This window comes from Scyliorhinus canicula, chromosome 3 (assembly GCF_902713615.1).
Source record: "Scyliorhinus canicula chromosome 3, sScyCan1.1, whole genome shotgun sequence".
Classification (NCBI taxonomy): domain Eukaryota; kingdom Metazoa; phylum Chordata; class Chondrichthyes; order Carcharhiniformes; family Scyliorhinidae; genus Scyliorhinus; species Scyliorhinus canicula.
The window spans coordinates 226,028,957-226,055,632 of record NC_052148.1 but is presented as its reverse complement, the minus strand read 5'-3'; the positions used below and the strand labels follow the sequence as shown (position 1 = coordinate 226,055,632).

The 26,676-nt window shown below is 42.6% G+C and overlaps 1 protein-coding gene across 4 annotated transcripts in view; it reads right to left on the bottom strand.

The window, feature by feature from the left end:
- LOC119963329 (folliculin-interacting protein 2-like) overlaps positions 1-26,676 on the bottom strand; it is a 120,867-nt gene that overhangs the window by 78,961 nt on the left and 15,230 nt on the right. For 2 of the 4 annotated variants that reach the window (XM_038792308.1, XM_038792310.1), the window contains exons 2-3: positions 9,257-9,286; positions 5,954-6,080 (exon numbers count right to left, since the gene is read on the bottom strand). In XM_038792308.1, coding sequence (XP_038648236.1) covers positions 5,954-6,080; positions 9,257-9,286 — 157 coding nt within the window. The remainder of the gene's footprint in view (positions 1-5,953; positions 6,081-9,256; positions 9,287-26,676) is intronic. The other 2 variants (XM_038792309.1, XM_038792311.1) reach the window with 1 other exon arrangement.

Sequence of the window (26,676 nt, the reverse complement as noted above, 5' to 3'; positions counted from 1 at the left end):
TTCTGCTTCAGAGACCTGTGCGCTCTGTCCACCTCAGGGGCCTTGTCCAGGACCCCGTCCACCACCAGCACCGCCAGATTTCTCAAAATGTACCTTGTGGCACTCGCACCTTCCACTCCTTCAGGCGGGCCCACTATCCGCAGATTTCACCTCCTCGACCTATCTTCCTGCTCCTCCACCTTTGCACTCAACGTCTTGCAAATGTCGGAGCCCCACCTCCGCCCCCAATGCCACCACTCGATCGCTGTGGTCCAATATCACCCTCTCAATCTCTCGGGTCTGCACCCCCTGCACCTCCAAGCATTTCTCCGTGTAGCATTGTGGATAGCACAATTGCTTCACGGCTCCAGGGTCCCAGGTTCGATTCCGGCTTGGGTCACTGTCATGCGGAGTCTGCACCCCCCCCCGTATGTGCGTGGGTTTCCTCCGGGTGCTCCGGTTTCCTCCCACAGTCCAAAGATGTGCAGGTTAGGTGGATTGGCCATGATAAATTGCCCTTAGGTCCAAAATTGCCCTTATTTGGGTGGGGTTACTGGGTTATGGGGATAGGGTGGAGGTGTTGACCTTGGGTGGGGTGCTCTTTCCGGGAGCTGGTGCAGACTCGATGGGCCGAGTGGCCTCCTTCTGCATTGTAAATTCTATGATAATCCGGTCCACTCCACCATCACCCCCAACCCTTCATTCTCTTCCCATGCAATCACAGAAGGTGCAACACGTGCCCCTTTACCTTCTCCCTCCTCACTATCCGAGGGTCCATATACTCCTTTCAGGTGAAGCAGTATTTAATTTGTACTTTCCTCAATTTGGTCTACTGTATTTGCTGCTCCCAATGCAGTTTTGTCTACACTAGGGAGACTAAATGCAGACTCGGTGACCGCTTTTCAGAACACCTTTGCACAGTTCGCAAGTAGGCCCCAACTTTCCAGTCGCTTGCCATTTCAACTAAGCATCTTGCTCTGATGCCCACATGCCTGTTGCAATCTTCCAGCAATGCCCAACAGAAACTCGAAGAACAACTCATCTTCTGATTAGGCACGTTAGAGACTTCCGGTCTCAACATAGAGTTCAACAATATAAGACCATGAACTTTACCCTCCATCTTGAGCCCATTTTTGTTTTTGGTGTTCTTTGGTTTGTCCCATTACAACTCTTTCACTCCCCACACGGCCATCTGTCCCTTGTGATTTCAGTTTTACTTTCACCGAGCACTGATCTTGGTCCTCGTATTAACACATTCTATCTTACCTTTATACCACTGTTAGCACTTCTTCAGTCCTTAATTTCACCATTAACACCACCCTCATCAATCTCTCCTTAGCTCCGACCTATCCCTGACATTCTGTTCTGCCCCATCTCCAAATATATATTACATTTTTGTTCAGCATATGGACTCAAAGGTTAACTGTCTCTCTTTCCCTACAGTTGCTGCTAGACCTGCCGAGTTAATCCAGCATTTTCTCATTTTATTTCAGATTTACAGCATCTGTAATATTTTGCTTTTATGTCACAAAGTGCTTATTTAGTTTCACTGCCATTTCCTTATCCCCCATTACAAATTTGCTATTCTGGAATTATTTTGACTTCTGATAACGGTGATGTGAACAGCCACAAATCAGGTGACTCTCCTCCAGAATATAAACACTTGGAGTTGGATGGAATACATTCCTGACGAAGGAATTGATGGTGATAAGAGAGGTGATAAAAGTGGAGATCCAGGTGGCGTCATGGTGGCTGTGACGGAGGCGTAGGTTGCCATGCAGACGATGATCGATGGAGTGGGGAAGACTATCCTAGAGCTGGAAAAGGCATTGACGGACCAGAGCAACAGGATTGTTGCTCTGTAGGCCAAAATTAAAAGGGAGGTGGCAACCCGAGGAGTCTGGACGGGACGGTCAAGGACCAGGAGAATCAGTCTCGGTGCCAAAATATCTGGATCATGGGTCTGCCAGAGGGCAGGTACCCCATGGATGCTGGGCATCCTAGTCAGGAGGGTAGAGCTTCCCCAAGCCGCTGGAGATCAACAGGGCACACAGATCACTGCAACCGAAGCCCCTCCTGACAGGGAACGAGCATCTGGTGGGGGCACAAGGGGAGGGATGGGGATTATAAGGGGGAGGGGAGGACCAAAAGGATAAGAGACAAGTTTCATATTACAGATGCTGTAAATCTGAAATAAAATAAGAAAATGCTGGATTAACAAGTTTCAAATTGGCTTCATCAGGTAAGGTGCAGGTTAAGGGAACAGAATGGTGGAAGTACGTTCCGTGTACTGGACAAATGACCACATAACCAGTATATTAGTTCAATTATTGTTTATTGTTAAACATAGGCTTGGTTCTATGTGTAATAATCTACACGTGGCTACACATTAAACTATACCAGTGTTCTTCAAACTTTTTTCCGGGGACCCATTTTTACCAACCAGCCGACCTTCGCGACCCACGCCGGACGACCTGCGCGACCCACCATTTTCTCTTATCTTGTTTGCTGCTGACAAAAATGGAGGAAATGGTTTTGGGTCCCTTTGGCCCTCGTACACGCTTCTCCAATGGAACCTGTTGGATGAAGGTGAAGCCTTCCGGTGTCGGAAAACATGGAGTCTCCACCAGTCCAAAGTTCTGCATATTTTTCCTGTAATTTTTTATCAAATAAACCCCTCCCCCGAATTTGTAAAAAAAATTGAATAAAATAAAAAAAAATTGAATAAAATAAATGAAAAAAAATAAAATAAAATGAACAACAAATTAAATGAATAAAATAAATGGAAAAAAAATTAAATGAATAAAATAAATGAAAAAATGAATAAAAACCACTGCAGAACTTGTAAAACAAAAAGTTGCAACGGTTTTTTAAAAATAGCGGCCGCACTGCGCATGTGTGCCCGATTATCGGCGCGCATGCGCATTCTGCGAACATGTAAAAAAATCTGCCACATTGCATATGCGCGCATAATGATAGGGCACGCATGCGCAATGCGGCCGATTAAAAAAATTTTTTTTTGGCATGTTCGCAGAATGCGCATGCGCGCCAGTCATCATGCAGCCGGCGTTATTAAAAGCCGGCTGCTGCGCGGGGATTTCCGTGATCGGAAGCGTTGCAGACACCCGCCCTCGTCACCCACCCGCGGGTCGCGCCCCCGACTTTGAAGAACACTGAACTATACCCAACAGCTTAAATGACCTTTACTTAACTTTCAAATAACCGGCTCTGTGCAGGTTAGATAAGGCCTTTATCTGAATCCCCACCTGTGGCGGCTGGAAGTTGTCAGGTATGTCTAGGGTGCGGCTCGTCCTTCAGGTAGTGATCACGGTTCTTAGAATTTGGCTGGTCAATGTGCTGCAGTTGGTGGGGCAGAGGCCGGTCCCAAAAGATACAGAATGTTGGTCGCACAGTTCCACTTATCCTCCGGTCTTTTGCGCTCTTTTGGCCGGTCCTAACGCGGGAACCAATGGATCGATAGGATTTTGATCACCCAAATCAATTCTGGCCAATTAGGGACGGGTACCTTGATAGCTGGGCAGGTCGGAGTTGTTATTGTCCAAGGCACGTATGCACTCCCAAATAAGGTGAATAGGCACCCCCCTCAGAATCTGTTACTGCTGTAATGTTTCAATCCAAGTCCCATTGTCCTGGGGAGATCGGTGATTGACCTTTAGCAGGGGCAAGTTTCTGTGTAGGTCTGGTTTCCTCTGCACGATACACAGGGGCTGTGTATCGTCTGTGTCCCAATCTGACTACAATTCCCATTATCCTTTGCAGGCAGCAATTTTAGATGGCCACATGCCGTATACAGTTGACAGCCATGTTGGGTTCCCCTTGGACAAAGGGAAACACTGGAGCACAGGGGGTCCAACCTCATGGTGAGAACTGCGACCGTGGCCGTTTTGGACGGCCCCCTAACAAAGGAAAACCTCGGAGTGCAGGGGCACATCCAGTGCAGGGGCATATCCACCAGATAAGTATGGTTGATCCCGCAGGGCCGGTGGGGTCAGAAACCCCTACCAGGATCACCACCGAGTATATCAGGGGACTTAATGGCGCAGAGAAAAGATCCAGAATCTTCAACCACTTGAGAAGTTTGAAAGCCGACATAGTCTTCCTTCAATAGACCCACCCGAGAGAGGAGGACCAACTGGGGGTAAGGAATCCTACTAAGAGAGAGTTTACTGGTGGTGATTTAACCAGAGGCCGCCACACCTCAGGCGAGGGGCAAGGTTGAGGCAGCAGGCCTTCAGGTAACTTCAGCTGGTATGGGAATGGAATGTACATTGATGGTGTTTCTCCACATCACAGACCAGCCGAATGGCACAAAAACCACAGGGTTGAATGGCCTAATTGTACATAGATACATAGAACATACAGTGCAGAAAGAGGCCATTCGCCCCATCGAGTCTTCAATGACCCACTTAAGCCCTCACTTCCACCCTATTCTTGTCACCCAATAACCCCTCCTAAACGTTTTGGTCACTAAGGACAATTTATCATGGCCAATCCACCTAACCAGCACGTCTTTGGACTGTGGGAGGAAACCGGAGCATCCGGAGGAAACCCACGAAGACACAGAGAGAACGTGCAGACTCCGCACAGACAGTGACCCAGCGGGGAATCGAACCTAGGACCCTGGCGCTGTGAAGCCACAGTGCTATCCACGTGCTACCGTGCTGCCCATTTTGTTACTATGCTTTTGATGGGCATAATCTCTTTTGTTTTTAAACTGCCTTGAAAGGGCTGTGTGCTCACTTCTCCAAATGGTCCTCCTTCCATCGTGCCTTAAACCACCGAGGTCCCATTCTCCAATCTTCTACCTAACCCACAGACTATTCTCAATCGCCTTTAAGACTCTCCCATTCCTTTGGTAAGCTTTTGGTTAGTCTTTTCCAGCTTGATACAAGTTTTTCCTGCAAGATTCTGAAATTGGCTTTAAAGGTTTTACATAAATGCAAATTATTGAAGAAGCATTTTCAGGAGGTGACTAACAAGCAAGCCTTAAGATTTGATAATATAAAAAGCCACCTCAAACATTTTGCCTGGTATATGCCTGTCACTTCTCAAACTTATCAAAAATTTACATTTGGAAACAAAGAAAAACACTGAACACTCCAGTGATTTGAAAAACTAGTTCTCTCCTCAGCTGACTCTCAATCAACTCACCATGAGATACTTTCATTTAATCTAGGCTCAACATGTGATAGATTTTCCTAACTAGTTTCCAGTGACAGGAAAACTTCGGAATCTTATCACTGATAAAAAGATTATAACTGGGCGTACAACCATTCAAAATTATATGCAAACAGACTTGCGTAATTGCAGCTGCTCAGGCAACTTCACAGATGGTGGTAAAATAGGAATTCTAAAGCTTCAAAAATCAAGGCTGATCGCTTTTTTTTAAAAAAGCTGCGGAGGATTGTGTTTTTAAAAAAAACTCTTTCCAGTTCATAATACTCAATGAACCAATGCAAACACAGTGAGACTGTTTCTGTACGACTAGTTATGTTTCAATTCCTTCACTGTTCAAAACATCCATTTGCTCACGCAACAAAGACATGACACTTTGTTGTTGAAGTATTTTTAAAAACAATTTGATGTCCACACATTAGCATTAGAGATGACTGGAAATCAAACACATGATTTGGATCAATTATACTGTACCTACCATTTCATTGAATGGGCATCTCCTACTCAAAAATGTTTTATTGTGGATGCTCAACATTTTTAATAGCTTGAGAAATTTTCAAATTGCATTAGCTACCTGCACTGAACTCACAGTGCCGAGGACCTGGGTTCAATCCCGGCTCCGGGATTGTCCTTGTGTAATTTGCCACATTCTCCCCACGTTGCGTGGGTCTCACCCCCACAACCCAAAGATGTACAGAGTAGGTGAATTGGCCATGCTAAATTACCCCTTAATTGGAAAAAACAAATGGGTATTCTAAATTTATTGAAAAAAAGTTACCTGCACTGAGGCACCTTCAACTTTTCGTACAGCTTTAGAATCAAACAGAACATGTCTGCCTCGCCTTTCACAATCTTGGTAAACAATCAGCCGAATCTGGTTAACTTCAAACTCCACAGGTGTCCAGCTGCAATGGGGCAAACAAGACGTTAAGAAAAAAAGCAGAGTAAATACATATCAAACAACTCAGCCAAGCAGAGGGAACTGAAGACTGACAATGGAATACGGGTTACCCACAGGAATAGTTTTCAAATTTGAGGGACTGAAATTGCAGATTGGAAGTGAACATTTATGGGTGGTGCAATGTGGTTTAATGCTCAACTGTAGTTACTCCCCGTTTAGCCAAAAATCAGGAGAATATTAGGGAACATTCAGAGATACATGGACAGTCAAATGTTTTTTGGAGATGAACTCAAGGTTGCAATCTTAATTTTGTATTTTGTTCTACACAAGTCAATTGTAAAGATGTCATGGACTCAGAATACATCACATAAGCCACCCTCATCAAGCTTGTACATAATATTGCAGCACTTAAGGCGTAGTACGGTAGTTTACAACAATTTCAATTAGCTGTATAAATGCCATCTTGAACTGCAGTTATAAAATTATAGAAATGCATTTTTTTTAAAAAAATTGTTCACGGGATGTGATTGCTGGCTAGGGCGGCATTTATCACCCTTCCCTAAATGCCCTCAAGAAGGCAGTGGTGGGCTGCCTTCCTGAATCACTGCAATCCACGCACGTAGGCACACCTACGAAGGGAGTTCCAGGAATTTGACCCAGTGGCACTGAAGAATGGTGATATATTTCCAAGACAGGATGGTGTGCAGCACGTAAGGGAACTTGCAGGTGACGTTCCCATTGTTACTGCAGCCCTGTCCTTGTGGAAGACAGTGGCCATGGATTTGGAAGGTGCTGTCTGAGGAGCCTCGATTAATTTGTGCAGTGCATCTAGTAGATTGTACACACTGCTACTGCTGTACATCGGGGGAGGGAGTGAATGTTTGCAGGTGGGGTGCCAATCAAGTGAGCTGCTTTGTTTTGGATAGTATCCAGCTTCTTGTGTTGTTGGAGCTGCACTCATCCAGGCAATGGAGAGTATTCCATCACATTCCTGACTGGTATCTTATGGATGGTGGGACAGGATTTATGTTTTCAGGTCAATGGTAACGCCCAGGATGTTGATAGTGGGGATTCAGCAGTGGTAATGCCATGGGATGTCAGGGGCCGATGGGTCAGATTCTCTCTTGTTGGCAATGGTCACTGTCTGACGCCTGTGGCGGCACAAATTTTACTTGCCACTTAAAGCCCAAGCCTGGATAATGTCCAGGTCTTGCTGCATTTGGGCTTGGACTGCTTCAGTATCTGAGCAGTTACATTTGAAGCTGAACATTATGCAAGCAAATATCTCCACTTTTGATCTTATGGTGGAAGGAGGCTCATTAATGAAGCGGCTGAAGATAGTTGGGCCCAGGACACCACGCTGAGAGACCAAGATAATTTGAGAAACAAACAACTACAGCACTGAAGAAGCTGCACAGGTTATATTGGAATGATTGCTGCTTCAGTGAAATCCAGTTTAAAAATTGAACAGTTTGCAACTATCGGGGAAAGCACATTTACCAATAGCTAAGCAAGTAAACCAAATGTTGCAAAACTACTTCACTGGTCAATCTGCAGTGGATGTGAACACCTTGACCACTCATGTAATGATGCCGTCGCTAGAGGTACTGGATTATCAGGAACAAATGCTGACCTATTTACATAACTTCATTTTTGCCTTCCCCAAGCCTGCCATTTGCATCAAAATGGTATAACTATTGTATAAAGAATGGATTACAGATGTAATTTCAATGAACGATAATGTAATTTAAAAATATCTGATCAAAATGATAAATCAAAGTTCACAACTTTACACTCCTGCAGTGGAACCAATTAAAATTAGCCATACACTAGTTATGGTCAAAGGCGTTCCATCCACAGTATTATTGCATTAAAGCTTAAATGAATATTTGCATGCAGAGGTGGGAATAGCAAATATACCTGAAATTTCTTCACACACCATAAATTAACATTGCTTCATTTTGTGGGATATTTTTTGGCATACTCTTATAATTTTATCTTATTTTTTCCTGTAATTTTAACTGTCTGGCTCACCACATGTAACCAAGAGAGTAGACATACGACCTGCGAACAATGACCTATATATAAAGGGAACTAGGCAAGATCCTCCCTTACAATTTACACTTTGTTGTTGGGGCACCCTGCAGTTTATGCTCGACACCCACGGCTTGGCATGGTTCAAAAAGAAGCCGACGGATAGCTCATATATTTCACTGCTTGCCTATGCAAATATGACTACATCCCAATAACAATTCTGTCGTTAGGTTTTGTTTTGAGGTGCTTTCAGGATGTAATAGACAATATATAAATGGAAGCTAATTTTTCAAAGTATATAGTGCTTAGTGCCACTGTACCAAACTCAATTTTTAAAATTTAAAAGTATCCCCCTAATTCTTTAACACTATTTACTGCTTGCGTTGTCCCAAAACAAGCTATGAATGATAACCCATAAAGTATCTCCCCGATTCTTTAACACTATTTACTGTTTGGTTTGTCCCAAAACAAGCTATGAAAGATAACCCATGAATACGGAAATAAATCAAAATCTGATTTTTTTTTAAATTAAATTGAATTTAAAGTATTTCATTTATCACATACCCCTGAATACTGTTTGCAACTTCCCTCAACATTACTGCTGCTAACCCCTCACAATTTTAAATCAGATTCACTGCCCAACATACCAGAAGCTCCACAATTGAGTGTATCCTTTACATACATCTTGGACCAATAACAAAAACATGCAAACCAACTAAAATGTATGCCGTTACCAAGAGGTTGTATTAACAACTTCGACTCATCCCACTGCTACTCTAGATCATTTCACCGCGAATTGAGAGCTTCGCAACTAACACCAAAATCAAATGTGATATCCGAATGTTAGCTTTCAAACCAATTCTCTAATTAATTGCTATATTAAAGTTACAGAACCATGATAATCACAGCAGCATTAGTAAAGTAAAATCTGAAAACGACAGCAAAATATAAACCTCAAGCGAAATGAACATTTTCAGTCAATACATCAATGCAAGCAAAAATCAAGGCAAGATGCAGGAGAAAAAAAAAAGATTAGCAACGAACTCTTCACCGGCTAATAATTTATTTTGTGCACAATGTCAGAATGTATTAGAATATTTATTATACTGGCAAATTTGTCCCATCAAGCCTTCTCCAGTACTTTACCTGAAGCGGCTGTGCTCCATCTTTCCACACCTATAGTTAACCACAAGAAACATGTCCTTGAGTGCACTGCTGTTATTATTTTAGCTTTTTCAACCATCCCAAAGCACAAGACTGTCAGATGACTTCCTCTGCAAAGCTCCTGCTGCTAATCTGACCGATAGGCACAGCACTCCACTTTGCACAGTCCAGTATGGTACTCCCAGTGGAAGGCTACAATACCATCCTGAAGTGGCAAAGAGCCTGGAGCGTGACGATAGCTTAGGGCAGAAAGCTACTAGAGTAAAGTCTTCAGCTACTGTATACATTTACATTCTATTCTTGGGCTGCTGACATCTGCCAAAGTTCCTGCATGTCACAAACACTCAAAAACACGCTGATTTTTATTTTTTAACCAATGTCATGAGAATGCAGCATCTACAGTTCACTGACTTACTCACCAGTTCATCAGCACAGCTTTTGCTTATGATCCGATCCCACAATAAATGTTTTCCCTTTCAACTGTCTCAAAGCAGAATCTTGCAAGGGTAGGTCTCTAGTCAACCGAGATCTTTAATTTAATTTCCCTGTACCCATCATTCACATCCAAGACTAGACAGTATACTGCTAAGTATCATAATAATGAGTATCATAATAATGAGCATCAAAAAGGCCCATTATTTTCTCCCCCAATGCCCAGAAGGGATATGCTGAAACTGATCATAGCGTTTAACTATTGTCCCAGTAGAAGATATTTTTGCATAGACTGGGTTTTGAACATGGGACCTTTTGGTGTGCATGGCTCAGTGTCACATGAGTCACATAAAAGTATTGCATACTTTGTTGTAAAATACTTAGTTTAACACTGGAATTGGGGCTAGGGGTGATCATAACATCCTTTCTTTCAATGATTTCAACCTAAAACAAGCACACACTTAAGAGCTGGTTTGTTTGAATGTGTGAATTTCATGTGAAGTTAAATTACAGAACATTGTCTAAGAGTTCAACAATAAAATCACTTGTGTTATGCCCATGCAAACAAGAAAGGCAGTAGTTTCATTTCAAATAAAAAAAACCGACCCAAGTCACCAACTATTTAATTTCTGCACTACGTTTATAATTACTCATTGTGCATGAAACTTCTTTCGCTTGCTTATTCACGTTGCTAACTCAAAATATTAGACATTAAGGGAATGTTACACAAGCTTCCAAACATCGTGTAAAACATTCGTTTGAACATGACATACAAATTAAAAATAGTTAGCGCCATATTATTTGTTACCTCTGCTGTTACATCTAGAGTATTCCAATGCATTCCTGGCTCGACTCCCTCTGTAGAGTTGAGGTCATCCAAAACATTGCTGCCCATGTCTTAATGCACAGCAAGTCCTGTAATTGCTGATCTCCATGTCTCCAAGTGAAGAAACGTCTCAATTTTAAAATTACCATCCTCGTTTTCAAATCCCTCCTTGGCCTTGCCCCTCTCTATCTCAGTAATCTCCTCCAGCCCCACAACCACATATATGGACGGCACGGTAGCCCAGTGGTTAGCACTGTTGCTTCACAGCGGCAGGGACCCGGGTTCAATTCCTGGCTTGGGCCACTATCTGTGCAGTCTGCACGTTCTCCCTGTGCGTGGGTTTCCTCCGGGTGCTCCGGTCTCCTCCCACAAGTTCCAAAAGACGTGCTTGTTAGGTAATTTGGACATTCTAAATTCCCCCTCATTGTACCTGAACAGGCGCTAGGATGTGGCGACTCAGGGATTTTCACAGTAGCTTCATTGCAATGTTAATGTAAGCTTACTTGTGACACTAATAAAGATTATCTGCACTAATTTTGATTTGCTGATTATCCCCAATCATAATTGCTCCACCACTGGCAGCCATACCTTTATTTATCTACACTAAGAAGTCTTACAACACCAGGTTAAAGTCCAACAGGTTTGTTTCAAATCACCAGCTTCAAATCCAAGGTCCCGGATGAGGCCGTACTCACGTGTGTGGAACTTGGCTACAAGTTTCTGCTCGGCGATTCTGCGTTGTCGCGCGTCCTGAAGGCTGCCTTGAAGAACGCTTATAATTTTAATTATCTAGGCCACAAGCTCTAGAATACCCTTGCTACACTTCACCTCTCCAACTCATTTTCCTCCCTTCTTCATACCTACCTTTTTGACCAAACTTTTGATCATCTGATCGTATGCGGTTCAGTGTCATACTTTGTTTTATAATGCTCCAGTAAAGTGCCTTAGGATGTTTTATTACAATAAATGGTTCTATATAACTAGCTGCTGTGACTGCTGGTGCTACTCGGTCAGAGAAAGTACACATGCTCATGGGGAATCTTTGGGGAAAGGGGTTGAAGTGCGGGCATGTAAAATGGATAAAGATAAATCTACAGACATTTCTCTATGGGAAACACCCCAGAAAACGTGGCTTAGCCCCATTCCTCCAGAGTGCGCTGAAATGTTATCACTTAATTCAATTATGTGAAATAACATTGCCCAATGCCATTTTAACACATTGTACATAAGCACCTTAAATATCAAAATGTCCCAAGTCGCTTCACATGGATAATATGTAATAAAAATGCAACTGAGGCAGTGCGGCTTTGGGACTGAGTGTGAGTCTGGAAGTTTAGGGGTGATAGTTGGCCACCATTTGATGCAAGTTAGGGCACAGGCATTTGAGTTATGAATGAAAATTATGGGGGTATAGAATTTAAAAGGTTGGCTGGGAATGTTTCAGAATAGTCAAGAGGTAATGCTTTTAATTCAAATAATTTAGTGCATTTTGTTTTTCCCCCACACACTTGTTATCATTCAAACAGTCTCTTTACCGCTGAAAATTTTAACACTTGTCTTTGATTTTTGATTACCACAAATTTAGGTGCATAATGAAAATATTTTGTTTCAAATTCATATTTATGTACCCTTGACCTGTTGCAATTGTTTTATCAAAGAAAGGGCAAAATAAAAAGTAATTTAGTCAATCTGGCTCATATCTTGCAGAATGCAAACAATGTGACTTTCTTTGCATTGAAACCCAAAAGGTGAATTTTCCCCAGAAGAAAAGCTTCAGGATAAAATTGGGAAAAAGTTTAAAATCACACAAAGCTCCTGAAGTATAAATCCAGACATGTATTGTTGACTAGTTGCATTGATATTTAATACCCATATCAAAATTAGATTTATTATGCAATGCAACTCATCTTACAGACTACAATTATATGCTATTATTTTAATTTTCACAAGTGGCAGGAAAGAAATTTGCAAAATAAATCCCAGCGAAAAATTTCCCCATCTAAAGTAGCAGATTAGCAGAGTTATATTAGGAAAATAATCTGAATTGTGGAAGCAATTAATGATCCAATACAGACCTTGACCAACAGGAAGCGACATGATAGTTTTGATGATTTGTGGCAGATCCTGTTACTCATTTTAAAACAGGATTTTGTTCTGGTCTGGATGATCTAGCCACCATACAAGCAGTGGTGTATGTCTCATCATCACACGAATTAAAGGATTTTAGGAGCTGGTTTCCAACCTCAAACTTAAATTTAATTTTAAACATTTTTCCTCCTTTCAAATACCATTTTATGCCATTCCGGAATGTAAAAATATGGCCATCTGTAGAAATTAATGACATAAACTTCCATTGTGGTGCATGCTCCCTACAATACAATCCCACAGTGCAACACACTGGTCAGGTAATGGGTTTTACCCCAAGATGTGCTTCCAATCCCACATCCTTTCCATCACTAAGACTATCTACCTCCACCTCTGTAATATCACTCTTCTCTGCCCATGCCTCACTTTATCTGCTGCAAAACCCTCATATGTATATACGGGGGGGGGTCATTTCTTCCCCCCCCCCCCCCCCCCCCACCAACCCTTCCATGGCCTCATCTCTTCCTTTAACTACCTTCAGCTCTAGAACACTCCCGAAATCCCTGTGCTCATCCAATTCTGGTCTCTTGTGCATTCCAGATTTCCACATTCTAAGATTGAGAGCCATGTCTTGAGCTGCCTAGGCCCTATAATATAGGGCCTTTCCTCTGCTCCAACTCTTTGATTAATAATTCTGAGTAATAATGCGGTGATGCACGATGGGATACTTTACGTAAAATCCAACGATGTGTAGGTTAGCTGGGGTATGGGCTCGATGGGCCGAATGGCCTCCTTCCACATATAAGCTAGGTGTTCCTCGCTCCACCACAATAGTTCCATAGCATGTTGAAAACTAGTTACAGGTTAAGCATCTTCTTCAAGCGGCTATTGGAGAGGTACATGGATTATGGTAGAATGATGGGTTTAGATTAATTTGTTCTTAATCTAGGACAAAAGTTTGGCACAACATCGTGGGCCGAAGGGCCTGTTCTGTGTTGTATTTTCTATGTTCTATGTTCTATGTTCTCAGAAATGGAAAGGGAATACTCAACAAAATGTCCTGAGTTGTTCTTATATACAATTTCAAAACAGCCGTGGGAACTTTGGCAATAGGTCGAGAGTTGTTTTCTACAGCCCGATGCCCAACAAAGGCCCAAGGAAGGCAGATGAAATGCTTCAAAATCAGAAGTTTAACAATCACACAAAACAGTAAATAATCAAACTGAGCAAATGTTCAGATTTCTATTCAAATTACATGCAAATAATCTGGTTAACAGGGGCGCTTACAAAATGCAAATCACTTTGCATACTCAAAGTACATCAATAGGATTCAGCAGTTCTCGAATTATAAAGTTATCACATTCACACTTGGTTCGTTTTGGCTATTCCAGCTGACATTAACTAACACATCATCTGTATTAAACTAAATACTGCAGAATATTAGTTTATTTTGTCTCTGGTTACTGCTGACCAGAAGAAATCAAAAAGTTTGAAAAATACAAAACTAGTCACGATTTTTTCACAAACTAAAAAACATGCAAAAGAGACCCAATTATGGGTGAGTTAGTAATCACAGAATGGAGCTCCCTGATCCATCACAGTGACAAAGAGCCAGTGAAAAATCGAGTCTTGGGTATCAAGTATGATTTTTGATCTTTGTTAAGTTAGTCCATCAAAGCCTAGATGACAAAAAGGTGCTGCAATTGGCTTGTGTGTCCATATGCTGGGGGAGTTTTAAAAAAATTCAACCAAGTTTCTCACTTTTTTTACTTCAGTGACTTGTTCTAAAGTAAAAGTGTGAGGATAGGAAGGAATACTGGAGGTCCCAAAACTCTAATATCCATCTCTCAACTCACCTCATTCAACTGTCCTCACTGACATTACATCAACTCCTAGTTAAGTGATGTCTCAGTTGAAGTTCCTCGTTTTCAAATCCACCCATTGCTCTCGCTCCCCTCTATCTTTATAATTGCCTCCAGCCCTGCAGGTCTCAGTACATCTCCACTCCTCCCTTTAGTATTGTGGCCATGCTTACAACTTCCTCAGCTCCAAAGTCTCCCCCTAAACCCCATTTTCCTTCAAGGCTCACCTTAAAATCTACCAGTTTGATACAGCTTTTAGTCATCTGCCCTAATACCACCTTATGTGGCTCAATGTTTTGTTTTATAAAGCTTTCGACATTTCAAGTTGGTTGTTGTCCAGATAGTAAATGGACAACTGAGATCTTCTGACGACTGAGTTGGAAGTGCAAGACTTACAGTGGATCCAAGCCATACACGTCATGGTGCGAGGTGTGAATCCAGTCAGTCTCCAACTAGTTTAACTTAGCTAGCATATGACAGTTTTGGTTCAACTCATTTTCCTTGTTGAGTCAGTTTTTGGACATTAGGCAAGAACAGGATCAAGCTTGGCAGTCGCGCTCAATTCATCAAAAAACTTGGAGGTACGGACAGCACGATGGTTAGAACTGCTGTCTCATGAGACAATGGCCCGGGTTTGATTGTGGCCTCGGGTCACTGTCCGTGTGGAGTTTCCACATTCTCCGGGTCTCACCCCCACAACCCAAAAGGTGTGCTGGGTAGGTGAATTGGCCATGCTAAATTGCACCCAATTAAAAAAAAAAGCTTTGTGGTACATTTTAAGAGCACACACATGGAGGATAGCCAAGTAGACAAGGTACCAGAGGCTGCAGCACTTCAAGAAAAAAAGTTAAAATTTTGATGTAACAGGAAACTCTTCATCTTTTTCAACTATCTTTACACGGCTGCAATAGTGCACCGATTTGCCTCTGCCAATTTCACCCGTTTCCCTAAACTCATTTTTTCCAAAAAAAATCCTTTAAACAGCCAATTCTCATCTGCTTTCCAACCTTCAATCATCTCTTTGCTTTATTGTGCCGAAACATCGCATGTTGCATTTCCTCAAATGAAAGCTGCATGATGAAGCCAAGGCTAGTTAATTTTGCAAAAGATATATTTTAGTGCAAATGCACCCAATTGCAGTTTTTAAAAATAAAAAACGATACCATTCAATAATTTTAAGATTCCGCTATTCAAGACATGTAAAAGCTATAATTGCAATGTCCATAAATATTTGGGCAAAAAAAATCTAAAATGAATTAAGCTTCTGCAGTGTTCCTTGCACTTCATTGGTTAAACCAGTGTTAAACCACAGCATATTCCTGTCACCAGTTAATAGCTAATCACAGCATCACATGGTGCTTTCTGTATGGCTCCTGTAGACACATGCTTTTGTGACTGGCCCTGTAAGCTTGTTCAAACATTGGCTACAACAGCAGTCTCTAACTGCTGTCATGTGAGTAGCTATCATCTGATAGCTCTTAGCAACCTTGCTGATCTCAGCAGGGCACACACAATACAAATATATCAAACTTGTTTTTTTTTTAAACTACACTGTAGCAACAAACATCAATCTGCTGAAATGGATTATGGACTCAAAGAGTAACCCTTTTAAAATCAACATTGCATTAAACAAAAAGCCTACACTGGCTCAGCAAGGAGCACAAGATAAAAATACTGTGTACTCACATTTTAAAAAAAAATAATTGTATTGTCACAAGTCAACTTACATTGAAATGAAGTTACTGTGAAAAGCCCCAAGTCGCCACATTCCGACGCCTGTTTGGGTACAGAGAGAATTCAGAATGTCCAAATTACCTGACAGCATGTCTTTCGAGACTTGTGGGAGGACACTGGAGCACTCAAGAGGAAATTCATGCAGACACGAGGGGGGAAACGTTCAGAAGGACAGTGACCCAAGCTGGCAACTGAACCTGGGACCCTGGTGCTGTGAAGCAACAGTGCTACCCACTGTGCTACCATGAGTCTCTGCATTTGGCAACAGATTCGGACTACTCCCACTTCAAAGAGGGAGAAATTGGAGTGAACAGCAAGCAAACTGGAGGAAGAATGCAAAGGCATTGGAATGGAGGAGATTCATATGCTTTGAGGGATAAAGAACTGTAGCTATGAGAATAGGTTGGAGAGGTTGGGTCTGCTTTCCTTGAAGAAAAGAAAGCCGAGAGGAGACTTGATTGAAGTATTGATGATTCTGAAGGATATGGACAGAGTAAAGAATGAGAAACTGTTCCTGCTGAAGTGAGCATCAAGAATGACAGATTCGTTGAGAGGGAGGAAAGATGAGTTCTACAATTCATGGGCTTTGTTTATTATGCACTTTCAAGAATTGAATGACATCGAACATGGGGGGGGGGGGGGGGGGGATTGGACTGTGTACGTTGTTGGCGAGTATGTATGGGTGGATGGTGGATTCTTGAATCCTTTTCTTTGATGTTTGTATTTAAAATGTTGAGGATTGTTTGGGAGTTGGTGGGATGGAGGAAGTGTTGGCCAGGGGATTGTATTTGTTACCGTAGATTGTTGGTGGGTGTAAATTTGGATGAAAATGTGAAAAAGGAGAATAAAAATTTATTTTTTTAAATGACAGATTCAAATTGACAAAAGGAGTAAAGGTTATGTGAGGAAAACAATATTCACCCAGAGGCCAGTTGGAACTGGAACGAACTTTATGAAAAGGTGGTGGAGGCAGGTTTGATCAAGGTATTCAAAACAAAGGGAACTGGATTATATATTTTTTTTAATATGCAGAGTTATGTGGATAATGCAGGGTTGTGGGATTGGGTAGAATGTTCTTTCAGAGGGCAAATGCAGATGGCCAAATGGCTTCCTTCTGCACCATAAAGAATCTGACTCTGATTCAATATAGACTTCACGATGAAACCAGAAAAAAATAAATTTATATTCTACTTGTGACAATCTTGCAAGAAACTGCTACAGCAATAAAGCTAATTTGGGATTGGAGAATGTTGCAAAGCTTAATTGCTCAAAGTATCAGGCAGCACGGTAGCACAAGTAGCACTGTGGCTTCACAACGCCAGGGTCCCAGGTTCGATTCCCCGCTGGGTCACTGCCTGTGCGGAGTCTGTTCTCCCCATATCTGCGTGGGTTTCCTCCCACAGTCAACAGACGTACAGGTTAGGTGGATTTACCATGATAAATTGCCCTTAGTGACCAAAAAGGTTAGGAGGGGTTATTGGGTTACGGGGATAGGGTGGAAGTGAGGGCTTATGTGAGTGGGTGCACTCGATGGGCCGAATGGCCTCCTTCTGCACTGTTTGTTCTATGTTCTAAAGTAAAAAGAACTTTAGCTTAAATGTTGAAAAAGTTTCACCAAAATGAGTTGGAAGATTAATCTTGCGCCACTTCACTCTGCTACCCACCAGTCAACATGGAAAGACTGGTATTTAAACAACACCTCATCACAGCTCGGAACATTCTACTTTGACAAATTCTGGAGCTATTTCCAAACAAGTCTCAAAATTAGCAATGAGATTCATGACCATCTTAACTTGAAGGAAAGAATGCTGGCTGACATCGCAGAATAAAATGCCCACAAGCTACTACAGAGAAGTTTAAAAGTTTGCTTCACTCCCTTACCTTACATTGGAGATAGAGGAGGACATCACCATAAAAGGTTTGAACATAAGGATGAGAATAAAACGGAAATGTCCTTCAAACAAGAGTAGACCACAAAATCGATCAGTAATTCCCCCTAGGTGTATTTTTTGATGCCCGTCAGCATTCCATTGGACCCTTGTGCCAGAGAATATTCTGAGATTAAATTTGCAAGTACTGACCTCCAAATAATGAGCCAGTAATCTTAATTCTAGAAACTTGCATGTAGTGCCTTAAACATTGTAAAACATCGCAAGGTCTTTCATAGAAATGTTAACAAATTTGACACACAAGACACAAGGAGATTTGGGCAGATGACCAAAAGCGTGGCAAAAGATATCGGTAGAGTGTCTTAAAGGAGGAAAAAAAAAAGGTGGATACAGTTGGAGAAGGGAAAATATATTCTAGAGCTACGGGCCTGGAAGACTGAAGGCATTCACCAATGATTGAGCAATTAAAATAGAGGATGTGCAAGGGATCAGAATTGAAGGATTGCAGAGAGTTGTATCAATGAAGGAGGTTACAAATATAGGAAGGAGCAGGCCTTGAAGTAAAGACAAGAATTGTATCAAGGGATTACTTGACTGGGGGCTAACGTAGGCCAGTGAGCACATGGGTGAAGGTTAACTGGGGCTTGGTACATGTTAGATTTGGGTGAGGTTTGGAAGGCAATAAAACAGGGTAAAGTGATTCCCTAAATGGAAGAAGATGGACCATTCACTTTTAACACAGCTGTAAGTGGCAAGCCATTTGCCCACCTCAGCCAGGGAAGGCATGTTGTGCTGAGAGATGAAAGAAAGGCAAAAGGAAAATAAATAGCTTAGAAAATGGGAGTTGCTTTCTCCAGCATACACAAACTAGCCCATTTTGATGATGGATTACATACTCAAATCGTTACACATATGGACTGTGTTGTTGCAGTTCTCAGATTTTTTTATTTTTCGCCTTTAATTTATTTTTACTATTGCCTGAAAAGCACTTTTTGCAGAATAACGTACAGATTTTAGAAATGAGGGGAGGAGAGAAAATCTCTAAAGTAGAATTGTATTTTTAAATTTTGATCGGAGTTTCTTCTTTTCAAACGTGAAAAATTGTTTTGCTTGATTTTCATCACCTGGAAACTGATTAAGTCTCAAAGAAACTTGCTATTCACAACCTGTGACTCAAAGCATTTTGGATCTTTTCCCAATAAAACCTTTTTAATAATTAATGGTTGCGAACACAGATGAACTGCATTCACAGATCATTCCCGAAGAATAAGTCAAATTGTAAATACTGGGGCAGTTTCTGCTATAGCATAGAGCATCTAACAGTGTATGTTCATTACACTTACTCCTACACTTTAGCTTAAAATTCTCTGTTAACAACTATTGTTAAGTGTACAATAAGGGAAACTTAGCACCCTGGGCCATAGAGCAGCACGGTAACACAGTGGGTAGCACTGTTGCTTTACAGCTCCAGGGTCCCAGGTTCGATTCCTGGCTTGGGTCACTGTCTGTGTGGAGTCTGCACGTTCTCCCCGTGTCTGCAAGGGTTTCCTCCGGGTGCTCCAGTTTCCTCCGACAAGTCTGGAAAGACATGCTGTTAGGTAATTTGGACATTCTGAATTCTCCCTGTGTACTCGAACAGGTGCCGGAATGTGGCGACTAGGGGGCTTTTAACAGTAACTTCATTGCAGTGTCAATGTAAGCCTACTTGTGACAATAAAGATGTTAGTGGCCAGGGCAAGAGACAGGATATCACCGTAACCAAGAGTGGGAATAAATAGCAAAAAGATGCAAGTATAGAACATAGAACAGTACAGCACAGAACAGGCCCTTCGGCCCTCGATGTTGTGCCGAGCCATGATCACCTCACTCAAACCCACGTATCCACCCCATACCCGTAACCCAACCCCTCCCCCTTAACCTTACTTTTTAGGATACTACAGGCAATTTAGCATGGCCAATCCACCTAACCAGCACATCTTTGGACTGTGGGAGGAAACCGGAGCACCCGGAGGAAACCCACGCACACATGGGGAGGACGTGCAGACTCCGCACAGACAGTGACCCAGCCGGGAATCAAACCTGGGACCCTGGAGCTGTGAAGCATTTATGCTAACCACCATGCTACCGCGTTAGAGTGGGTGAATTCTATGCCAAATTAGACATGGAAAGAGATATAAATGGAGGGAAAGATTCCGAAGAAGTAGAATGACAAAAGAAAAAAGTTTGTTTTGAAAAGGGTCGATTTAAAAATCTTCCCAAAAAATTAAGAACAAGGCTCCACACCTGTCTTCGGTCTCTGCCACAAACTCCACCCCTCACCTGGCAACTGACGGTTACTTCACAGCCTTAAGTCATATGTGACTCTGAAATGAGCTTCTGACCGCACTTCCAGACATCGCTATAACTTCCCATTTCCGCTCATGACCATATGTCCAGACCTTCAATATGATGGTTCATTTCCATATTGCCCGGCTCTTTTATATTCATTTATGGGATGTGGGCATTGTTGGGTAGTTCAGCATTTCTTGCCCATCCCCAAGTCCTCTCGAGAAGGTGGTGGTGAGCAGCCTACTTGAACAACTGTAGTCCATTTAGTGTAGGTACACCACAGTGCTATTAGGAAGGGAGCTCAGGATTGTGACCCAGTGACAGTTTGAGAGATCATTGCCATAAACATAAAAGTTCTCAGATGGCATGATTGAACATCAATATGCAGAGGATTCTATAAGAATTAATGCAGTTAAAATATATTTGAGTCAGTTTCACACCAGTGCAATCATAAATACTTGGTCAGTGGTAGTGTGAAAGTAAATGGCATCAAATGGGTTCACATTTGCTCTTCTTTCACCTGCCAAAGACCTCTGTGCCAGCATGCAGGCACAGAAATAGAAACATGGAATAGGAGGAGTAGGCATTTGCCCCTCAAGCCTGCTTTGCAGTTCAATATGACCATGGCTGATCATTCTTCTCAATAACCTATTCCCACTTTCCCCCATATCCTTTGGCCCCAGCCATATCGAACTTCTTCTTGAAAATGTTCAATGTTTTGCCTTCGACTGCTTCCTGTGATAGCAAATTCCACAGGCTCATCACTCTCTGGATGAAGAAACCTCTCCTCATTTCTGTCCTAAAAGATTTACCCAGTATCCTTAGACTATGCCCCCTTTTTCTGGATACCCCAGCATTGGGAACATCCTTCTTGCATCTACCCAGTCAGAATTTGAGATTTCTATGAGATTCCCCCCTCATTTTTCTGAACTCCAGGGAATATAATCCTAGCCTACTCAAACTCTCCTCAAGTCCAAATCCCACCATCCCAGGAATCAGTCTGGTAAACCTCTGCACTTGCTCTATAGCAAGAACATCCTTCCTCAGATAAAGGAGAATAAAACTTCACACAATATTCCAGGTGTGTTCTCACCAATGCTCTATATAAACTACATCTGTAAAACTTTTCCAGTGAGCCAGCTCCGCATATCAGTGTGTTAGCAAATTTGTGTAGCGAGCTGAAATTGTGATATTAGCACTCCTTTCATGGCCTACCCTCCATGCTAACTTTTGTTGTTTGGGAACTGTCACCATTCCAGTTCAAAAATGCGAACTGTCTTCTTCACGCTGGAGATGAATTACAGCCACATGACCATCCATGACACTGAACTTGCAGAGTAACCACCCAGTGCAATCTCAAACCAAATGGGGTCAGGGTCTGTGGGATATTTAGAGCAGGCAAGACAATATTAATCATTCCCAACTTTAAAGCCAACCGCCACTCTGCCCTTATTTTTTATATTTTCTGTACAGATTCCTCTACTTACATTACAATGGAAAGGACCTCCCTCGAGAGGTGCAATTAGTGTGGCAAGTCGATATGGACAATTTACACAAAAAGGTGGAAAAGGTTGACAGGAAGTCAGTGGAGACGAACATTAGCTGATTTCCTATAGAGCTGTACAGGGACGTGCAGATGGATGATGCTGTTTTTCTCTCCGCGTTTACCTTCTGGTCCTCTTGCCTTTCAGATGGGAGATGGTGGATTGTGCGACAGGGAAAGGGATCACAAATTGCAGACAGCATTGAGGGGTGGGGGTTTCATTGAAATTCAGTGGCTCTCTCTGCTGGCTCCTCAATCATTTGTGCATTTCACCATGACCAAAATATTCCTATCTTTCACTAGTTCCCCTCCCTTTATTAGCTTAGTGTAGCACAGAATAATTGTCAATTTTTAAAATTGGACACTGGACTGACAAGAGTTCCTGCCAGCAATCATCTACTTTTAGCCAGAAACAGATCAGATTGGTCCAATGTCCACTTCTAGAAATCAGCAGGGATTCAAACATTCTGCACACTATAATTACTCCACAATTTATCATCTGTGACAATGCCAGGTTGCATTAAAGAGAAAGATGAAAGACATTTGCGAAATATTCTGAATGCTGTGTGTGAAAGTGGAGATCCTTGAAGCAGTTGACTATTGAGGCGCACAATCCTGTATGACCGCATTTTGAGCTTCACAATTTTGCCTCCCACTTTTTCTTTTTGAAAAGGAATAATAATTGAACTGTTCTTTTCTCCAAATACTGACCCACAGAAAGAGCTTAGGCAAGTAAATATCTTAAAAACAAAAGGGGCGCTCATCAAAACATGCTTGGGAACTTTTGGTCTATACCCGTGTTTTTCAAACTTTTTTCCCCCAGGAGCCAAACCGGTCAATCTACAGGAGCGATGCCACATTCGCTTATCTTTAATGTGACAGGTGCGCCTGCTTGGTCCTCATGATCTCACTCCACGGGCTTTGTCTGAGGTTGGGCAAGACAGGAGGGAGCATGCATAGACATTGGTGGAGTGTAACTGGACAGCATAGAACTTACGCCCTTCACTCTCCCTCCTGTTCCTGTGTCCTCCCCATCCATTTAAAAAAAAAATTGAGTTCCCAATTATTTTTTTCCAACTAAGGGGCAATTTAGTGTGGCCAATCCATCTACTCCGCACATCTTTGGGTTGTGGGGGTGAAACCCACGCAGACACGGGGAGAATGTGCAAACTCCACACAGACAGTGACCCAGAGCCGGGATTCGAACCCGGGCCCTCAGCGGCATCAGCAGCAGTGCTAACCACTGTGCCACTTTGATGCCCCGTGTCCTCCCCATCCGACTCCTGGTGTCCTCTCCCCTCCCCATATGTCTGGGCTATCCATAATCATTTCAGTTTCACTCTCTCCCCATCAATGCTCATCTCGCTACAAGTTACTCTGCATCTCCCACCATAATTTGATTTTCTTTTATCTCCATGCCAGTGATATTATTTTTCGCACGCTGCTAGCCTCCGGCACGCTGCAAGCCTCCTGGATTTCTCCTTATGTATGATTCTTTTTCCAGATTTTCCCTTTATCACCAGGAATTTACTTGGATATGATTTGATTTGTCAGGTGTATCGAGGAACAGTGAAAAGTATTGTTTTACGTACTGTCCAGACAGATCACTCCATACATGAAAAAACATAGGACATACATCGGGCGAAGCATAGAGTGTAGTACTACTCAATAGAGAAGATGTGTGAAAAGGTCAGATCAGTCCACAAGAGGATCATTCAGGCATCTGGCAACAGTGGGGAAGATGCTGTTTTTGAACCCGTCAGACTTTTGTGTCTTCTGCCCAATGGAAGATGTTGGAAAAGAAAATAACCTGGGTGGGAGGGGTCTTTTATGCTGCCCACTTTCCCACGGTATGATGTGGAGATGCCGGCACTAGACTAGGGTGAGCACAGTAAGAAGTCTTACAACACCAGGTTAAAGTCCAACATGTTTGTTTCAAACACTAGCTTTCGGAGCACTGCTCCTTCTTCGGGTGAACCTGTTTGAAGTGTTTGAAACAAACATGTTGGACTTTAACCTGGTGTTGTAAGACTTCTTACTGTTTCCCAAGGTAGTGGGAGGAGTAGACAGAGTCAATGGAAGGGAGGCAGATTCGCGTCGTGGACTGGGCTGTGTTCACAACGTTGTCATTTCTTACGGTCTTGGGCAAAGCAGTTGCCACACCAATTTGTTTTGCTCGTTTCACTTTCTGTTCCAATCCGGCCCAGCCACTCTTCCCCCTCCCCCACTTCATTTTCCCCTGTTCCCAAACGACTTTCAATTTTCTGTGCGTCTGTCAGACAATTTTCTTTTACTTCTCCCACCATCATGCCGATCTCATTGACTTCAGTGCTCTCGTATATCAAAATAGAATTAGAGTTACAAAGATATGTAGGGAGATTGATAGAGATATGGAGAAGTAGTGATACAGAGAGAGACTGAAGTTAGGCTGTTCCCTTTTGATAATAATTTAAAACTCAAACATGGAGTACTTCAAAATCTACCTGCCCCATTTTAAGTATCTGTCACTTTACCTTATTTGTCACCTTATGTTTGGCGTGGGACAGATTCACAACAGTTTATTTATGGTACAGCTGCAGTTTTAAAATTAAGACTTTTTTTGTCCTGTGGCACCAGAGTGCCCAAGTGCAGTAAAAGGGAAATGAACCCGTTGCTTTCCAAATGCCTAGTCATTCATCAGTATCGAGAAAATCTTAATCCTACGTTTCGGAAACCAAAGAGACTGCAGTACTGCCCAGCAGAGTGGAAACAGAATCTAACAAGGCTCCACAACTCACTCACAAAAAGAGCCCCTCTGATATGTGGGCATCGCTGTTCACAGTTACAGGTAGATAGCAGTGTTGCAGCTGAGTTAGAACAGCTCGGCTTGTGTGCTGCTGAGCTTTAGTCTTCAACAATATTGCCGGGATCTTTCCGGAACACCGATATGACCCTCAGCTCCACAACCCTTCTGGCACTTGTACATGACCTACGCATGGATTGCAACCAGCACTTTGAAAAACCTGCTCATTGCCTTCTTTCAGGCCTCGCATTCAAGGTCCAACGCACGAGATATGATCTAATTCAAGTACACAGCTAAATAAAGCAGCTATGTTACCAGGCATATCTTTTTCTTCATTGCAATACACACTATTGAGAAGAGGACAATTACTATCTAATGCACAATGCCCAGTGGTTGCATTCACCGCTTGAGCCATAAAGTTTTAATTTGAAATTAAGCCACTGCATTCAAACACACTTTATGTGGACTGAAAAAATGCCTAGATCGGATGCTCTTGGAAGTCTAATTATTTCATTGAACTCATCAGAAATTTGAATTTCCCATTAGAAAGCTCAGCTTGAGACAAAAAAGAAAAGCAGAATCACTATTTTAAAACAAAATCACACCATCAGCTATATTCCTGTGGTTTCCCGTGACTATCCTTTATCACATGTTGTAATTTATCACATGGGGAGGCACTGACTTATGGTATTGTCACTAGATTGGGGATCCAGGGACCCAATGTAATACTCTGGGGACTCTGGTTCAAATCCCACCACAGCAGGTGGTGGGAATTGAATCCAACATATATCGGGAATTAAACATCTAAGGGCGGAACGGTAGCACAGTGGTTAGCACTGTTGCTTCACTGCACAAGGGTCCCAGGTTAGATTCCCAGCTTGGGTTACTGTCTGTGCGGAGTCTGCACTTTCTCCTCATGTCTGCGTGGGTTTCCTCCCACAGTCCGAAGATGTGCAGGTTAGGCGATTTGGCCATGATAAATTGCCCTTCGTGTCCAGAAAAAGGTTAGATGGGGTTGCGGGGAAGGGGTGGAGGTGTGGGCTTAAGTAGGGTGCTCCTTCCAAGGGCTGGTGCAGACCCGATGGGGGAAAGGCTCCTTCTGCACTGTAAATTCTATGATTCTATGATGATCATAAAACTATTGTCAATGGTCGTAAAAAACCTAGCTGGTTCACTTAATGCCCTGACTCAGACATTTTCAGACTGACAGAATCATACCTTGCAGATAACATCCCAGACACCACTATCACCATTCCTGGATATATCCTGCCCCACCAACAGGACAGATCCAGGACAGGTGGCAGCAGCACAGTGGTAGAAGTTGCCCTGGGAGTCCTCAACATAGACTCTGGACCCCATGAAGTCTCATGTCTTCATCACAAATATGGTCAAGGAAACCTCCTGCTGACCACCGTCAGCTGATGAATCAGTACTCTTTCATGTGAAAACCCAGAAACACTGTGGGTGGCAAGGGCGCAGAATTTACTCTGGGTAGAGGACTTCAATGTCCATCACCAAGAGTGGCCGAGCTCTAACAGACTGGGTCTGCGACAGGTGAACCTGTCTGCAAGGGAACCAACAAGTGGGAAAAACATACTAGACCTCATCCTCGCAAATCTGCCTGCCGCAGATGCATCTGTCCATAATAGTATCGGACAGTCCTTGTGGAGGTGAAGTTCCGTCTGCACATTAAGGATACCATCCATCATGCTGTGCGGTACTACCATTGTGCTAAATGGGATATTCAGTACAGTTCTAGCAACTCAAGACCAGGCATCCATGAGGCACTGTGGGCCATCAGCAGCAGCACTCCACAACAATCTGTTATCTCATGGCCTGCCATATCACCCACTTACCGAAAAAAACGAAGTATCAAGTTGGTGAAGGCTACAAAACAGGACTACTTGCAGGCCAAACAACA